At 50.7% G+C, this 6,000-nt stretch overlaps 1 protein-coding gene across 1 annotated transcript; it reads right to left on the bottom strand.

The window, feature by feature from the left end:
- Positions 1–3,708: 3,708 nt before the first annotated feature.
- laeA-2 (Secondary metabolism regulator laeA) lies at positions 3,709–5,228 on the bottom strand (the record flags this gene model as incomplete). Its single annotated transcript, XM_032019530.1, has 4 exons — positions 3,709–4,180; positions 4,232–4,442; positions 4,552–4,581; positions 4,793–5,228. The coding sequence occupies 4 exons, from the start codon at positions 5,226–5,228 to the stop codon at positions 3,709–3,711; spliced, it is 1,149 nt and encodes a 382-aa protein (XP_031883427.1).
- Positions 5,229–6,000: the final 772 nt, after the last annotated feature.

Here is a 6,000-nt window from a genome sequence, read left to right on the forward strand (position 1 = left end):
CTCTGCTAATATCTCTATCATATCGAATGAGATTTGATAACAGACTTTCTTCTAGAAAATATAACTATCTTAGTACCTCAAATTGTTAACTCGAAGCTCTCGTTACCTTCTTAGCTTTCACTGCTACCAACGGCTAGTTATGGTCGCAATTATTTGATGTTTATTAAAAAGACGTTGCGTAACAGGCCTGAGACATGCCCAAGGCACTTTCTAGTTCTGCAGAAATGGAACTATGATCGGTAATAAATCTAGAGAGTGATGTTCAGAGTGAAGGCTGGCCAGCTTCATCGTGCTTATTGAATAGACTGCTCCTGAATGCACACGACCTAGAATAGCCGCGTGGGCTCTGCGAATCCCCCGATACAGATGTTACGGAACGAAACTCCACAGTAAGCTGTATGCTCACTCGAGTGCCACAGCCTCCAATGTCTGTAATTGATTGAACCCGAGTACAGGTCATGGCAAATGTTCTGATCACGAATAAAATACGTACGGAGTTGATATCCGTTGATTTCCTATAGACAAGAGCATACTGTCTTGTAGACAAGCCTCTTTCACATATTTCACATATTGAGTCTCCATACACGCTGTGTACCTCATTCACATCATGTGTTTGAATTTACACTTGAATCTCTGACACGAATTGTGATCTATCATTCCCAATGACACCGTCTCTGAGTGAGAGCGGCGGAACTTGAAGGTCCTATGAGCAACCTCAACGCATGCTCACAGAGCTGTCTACTGACCTGCTGTAGGACTACGAACCTTGAACTTTGTTGTCTCGGAGATTTTGTACGACTTTATACCTTAAAGGTGGTAAGCCTATGAGGTATACACCATACCTATCGCGAAGTCTAAGAATTACTGGCAGGAAACGCTACAGAGCTAGAGAGCTGACACCAACTGGTTCTGCTTGGGAACGAAATCTCTACAATGAAGAAAGCTCTTCTTTGGCATTTGACGCGTAAGCGACGGGGCTTCTACAAGATGAATGGAAAAGGAAAGATATTGATGGCTTCTACACTGTCTGCCGTAGGCAATCATGTCTGAAAAGCCTTTGACTTTCCAAGCTTCGACCATGGTAAAGCTGCATTTCAGAACTGTCCTGTTGTATAGTATTACTGCGGGATGAGTACATCTTCTCGATGCTTTATCTAATCCACGATTTCATTGCATTCACAAACGCTGTCGTCGCAAGTATGGCCTTGATTATAGTACTAGCCTTCAGCAATAGTGGATGATTATCAACACCAACACGCAGGAGAATCTTCACAAGTTCACCCAAAACGCCAACACCATCCGTCAAAACTGCACCCGTCTTAGGTAAGTCTTCTGACACTAAGGAAACGTGACATGAAAAAGCACAAACACACCAAATGGAATGCCGTCTTGAATCCTTCAATCGTGGCTGCATTGATGTAAGTCCACCGAGGGTTTGATGAATCATTACCACCAAGCCGCAACGGTAAGGCTTGTGAAACCTGCGGGCGCCAACAGTGAACATACACAGGTCGTCTTAGCCGTCTTCAACATTTCTGTGGAACCTGCCGTTGCGAGGATGCGTCAAGAGTAATGGTTGATAACTAAGAACTGCGAGGCGCAATGATTAAGGACCGATGCTCTCGGAATGTGCCAATGGGCAGCGGTTCTGGGTCTTCCTCATCACCCTACCTGATTTCATGTCAACAAGCTGAGACTTTATTACTATGACAGAAGAACCTCAAAGAAGGAATTGCCATTATCCGTCTTTCCCCTTCATTATGACTTTTGGCTATACTTACATGCATTACCTTGCTATTTGCGGCACTTCGCCTCTCGTTGGACGTAGCACAGGCATGTAACCTACATACAGGTGTATTCTAATGAGCTTTCATTCATGGTGTTGCGAATGTCGTCACTCTTCCTACCCATGCGCTTGGAAACTCACAACCCGAGACCACCCACAGAATCTTGGAACAGCCCATCGTCACGCCCCTCAGATTTGGAGCAAATACACATTCGTTGAAGCCTCCACCGCTGTATCTACAGCTGGACGCATCTACGTCCATAACTCACTCAGACCAACCAACCCTCGACGTCATACAGGGCTGAGTTTCTGCGATTTGGAAGTGTTCTGCAATTGAACCTCTCAAACTCCAGATATGCGTGGAACAATGCTCCGAGACTCAAAGGTCTCCTGCTGCCCTTTCACTTTCTGCTCGCTTGTCTCATCGAGGCTCAGTGCCCTCGCAACGTCGCAACGTACCTGATATCAGAAGTAGGGCTAAGTGCCTGAGGAGAAGACAAACCTCCGGCGGGAACTCAAAGTTACCGAAGAGACCTGCATCTGGTGGCTTTAGAAACCAATCCCCAGTTCCAATATGATGTGTGTTCACAGATCATCGACGCAAATCCCTACTGGTTCCCTCAACTACAACCTAGGTGGGTAAATCACATCACTATCCCATAAGTCCAACTACCGCTAATCTTCTCCAAGATTCTGAACGCAAACACACTTTCATCAAAGTTACACAAAACTTGTTGGACTTCAACCCAGACACCAATGATCAGCCCCATCCACCTCGTTGCAGAATTTTCACACGAGGGGGGGTCCCGGTCCCCCTTCCTACCAGCGCTAGTTATCCCACTCCACCTCCTCCCGTCCCCATCACCACTTCCGCTTCTGCGGAAAAACAACCCGGCCGGTTGGCCCAATGGCAAGGCGTCTGACTACGATTCATCGTGCAATCAGGAGATTCTGGGTTCGACCCCCAGGCTGGTCAAATCTTTTGCCCATTCTTCTCTTTTGCTGTGTTTGGGCGATTGCACGATTGTGTGTTAGGACTAGCGCGCGGTGATGCGTTCGGCCTAAAATAGCCATGCGATGAACGATCGGGTCCGGCTGAAAACCTTAATCGTCTGAATAAGGGGGCTTGCATCCCGAGGCACCGAGGTTTGGGGGGCGTGGGATAACATGGGACGAATCGGAGGTAGGGCCGAGGCGTGAGCTTTCGATGATGACATGTTGTGCTACGGTGGTCGCTAGCTAATAGGCGGTCAGAAGCTGCCATCACGAGGGCGAGGTCCATGTGTCCACATTAGGAACCGCACCGATCTAGCGTAGAGCAACGGTCATGATCATCAGAAGACCGAGATTGGAGAACATGATCAACCGAGTAGGTTGGGTGTGGCATTCTCCTATGAACCCCATCCTCCTCATACGAGCCCGGCCAGGCATCGTCCATCCGGTACGAGAGGACTTCTGCGTCGGCAAGGCGTACTGGAAAGTTAAGTACTTGTAGTAGCTCGGACCGAGCCATGCAGACGTGATAAGCCGCCATAGTCCTCATAATCTCATGACCTCTGCTGGGAAAAGAAAATATCAAAAAACTCCACCATCGCCCCGCTGCGATTTGAATCCAAGGAATGCAAAAGCCGAAGCTGCCGCCCGCCGCCCGCCGTTCCGCTGAGACCTCCCTCCTTGGCCGATGCAGTGCCCTTTGTGATGATGATATTGCCAGCCCGCCAGCTGGACCCCTGATGCAATGCCCCTGATACACCCGTGTGCAAAGCAAGTACAGAATGGGAGAGGAAGCGTCCAATCCCGGGAAAAAGATGATAGAAAGCCCTAGAACGCGACTCTGCATCACCCTCGCGGGCACGCCATGTCCCATCACCAAAAACTTCGTCCTTTCGTACCATCTTTCATCCTCTCATCGTCCGTTAGACTCAGGCTCGTCTCGGTGCATTCAGCGGCTTCCGTCCGTATACAGTTCGGTGGTTGAGGTAAGCGTGGAATCCCTTGTTGGCAACGTGTGGCCTCACGTTCATGAGGAAAATTTCGATCTGCACCTCCGTCCACTGCAGCGCTCTGAAAGGCCGTGTCGCCAGACCTTTCAGGCCGTCCTCGATTGTCCTCCGCATCAAACCGCCTGCCTCCCGTAATTCAGGCTTAGCGGCCCAGTCGCCGATCGGACACTTTCGTCTGTCCTCGTGGACGCTTTCGAAACCCGACAATCGCATTTCGTCGGCGGCGTATCGGATACCGTGCATTTCCGATCCCAATGCTCTCATTCCCGCCTCTAAGTAATTAGTGAAAACACGGAAGCCGTAGCCATCACCCTCGGGTGTTGTGCCGTCGTCACAGAGGGGGGAGAACTCGAGTTCTTGAATCTCGAACCAGCCACCGGGCTTGAGGTGTCTGAATTGCATTCAGCATGTTGTACAATCATGTTGATTTGCCATGACTCACCGGTAAGCTCGATTCATGAGCTCCATGCGATCTCGCACTGAGTGAAGTGTGTGACGGAGGTGGATAAAATCGTAAAACTCTTCGTCCAGTGCCCATCCGTTCTCGTGCTCAAAGTCATCCACCATGAAATGAACGTTGGGAGGAACCTCCGAGGGCTGAATGGGTGACAGGTCGATACCGAGGAACGTTGAGTCAGGGAACCACTCCGCGACTGTGCCAAACTTTGTCAGTATGCTTCAACATAATGGCGCATCACATATCCAGCAGCAGCTGCGTGCGTGATGAACAAGGCCTGCGCAGAAGAGCCGAACAATGCTCACCTTCAAGAACCCAATGACCAGGACCGGTACCTGCAACCCATACGGTCAGTCAACAACCTCAAATCGAGGCCGATTGCGACGGTGCTGATCCACTGCCGACATCACAACGATGCTTCCCGTCGTTTGGAACTAGCCATGGCAAATCTCACGGTACGTCCCAAGCGAGGAAGTTCAGCAAATGCCAGCAGGGGTAGCACGTCCAACCCTGACACCTCCCACTTATTTGATATCGCAGACATACCAAGGTCAAGCACTTCACCACCTCTTGCTAATACGTCGTCCACGGGTGACAGATACCATCTGTCGCAAAGAAGGTTGCTGATGAGATGCTTCATGAAGTCGCGGTCCTGTTCGACCAAATCGTTGGGAAAGGCGTATTTTCCAGCGCGGTATGCATGGTATCGCAGTCTATGTTCATACATGTGTTCTAGCACGCTCTCGGACAAGCTCTCGGTTTCGCGCCCTTCGTCATTGTGAGATCCGACGGTGATGGCAGTATCGGTTGAGCTGGGTGGTGACATGGCTGCAGGGGCATAGTCTTCCGGCGAAGGAGGACCGTCGACTTTGCGCCTCTTTCCGGGATTCTGGTGATCTAATGGGTCGCCAAAGGCTGAGGCGGGATGCGTTGTAAGATGTTCAGGTGATACTTGGTGATATGAGTTCGGAGGCGAGTTCATCGTGAGCTAATAGTTACAGGCAAAGTTGAGGCGTGACCGGCGAACACATGTGAGTGTAGAACCAGATGAGGTTTCAAAGCCGGGGGGGGGAGTCGAGCTTCGGAGTCGGGGATGAGCAAGTATGTCGGCGATGTTCAAAGTTGGGCGCAAAGGGTGTTGTGATGCGCAAGGGCAATGCGAGGCGATTTCAAGTCTTGGCTCCCCAACGTTCGGAGGGGGCGTCGAGGGGGGTAGAGAGAGTGAAAAAAATCAAATCAGGGACCCCTCCACCAAGACCAAAATGCCGGCGATGACGTCCCTGATTGGCAATCGCGCTTCTGATCCCAACCGTCAGAAAATAAAAGTCCCGAAGCGGCACGGGAAGCGGGCGAGCCGCTTGTGGGTAAGAGACAGGCTGAATAAGGAAAAAGTTGGACGAAAACGTCGATCTGGAGGGGTGGGAAGGGGAGGCGAGAACGAATGACGGAGGGCGCAGAACAAAGTGTGTCCGCCGTGTGTCTTGGAGATTTGGAGAAGACGGGAGGGAGAATGAAGAGAAAAAATAAACTGGAGCGGGCGACAAGGAGGGACCCGAGACAACGGCGAGGGTTTATTTGGTGGAGGATGTCTGGGCAGTGCAGAGTGCTTTAATCGGGATGGGCAGAGAGTCGCGACCGCGAGCGGCCAAGAGAAGCCTCGAAGAAGCGGATCAGAGTTCGATTCAACTTCCTTTGGGGGATCTCTGGCATGCGTCGTGACGGGGGGCTAGCCCATGTTATGAAGGATGAAAGGG

The sequence above is a fragment of the Colletotrichum fructicola genome, assembly GCF_000319635.2.
Source record: "Colletotrichum fructicola Nara gc5 chromosome Unknown KSG_Nara_v1_contig09, whole genome shotgun sequence".
Lineage (NCBI taxonomy): Eukaryota > Fungi > Ascomycota > Sordariomycetes > Glomerellales > Glomerellaceae > Colletotrichum > Colletotrichum fructicola.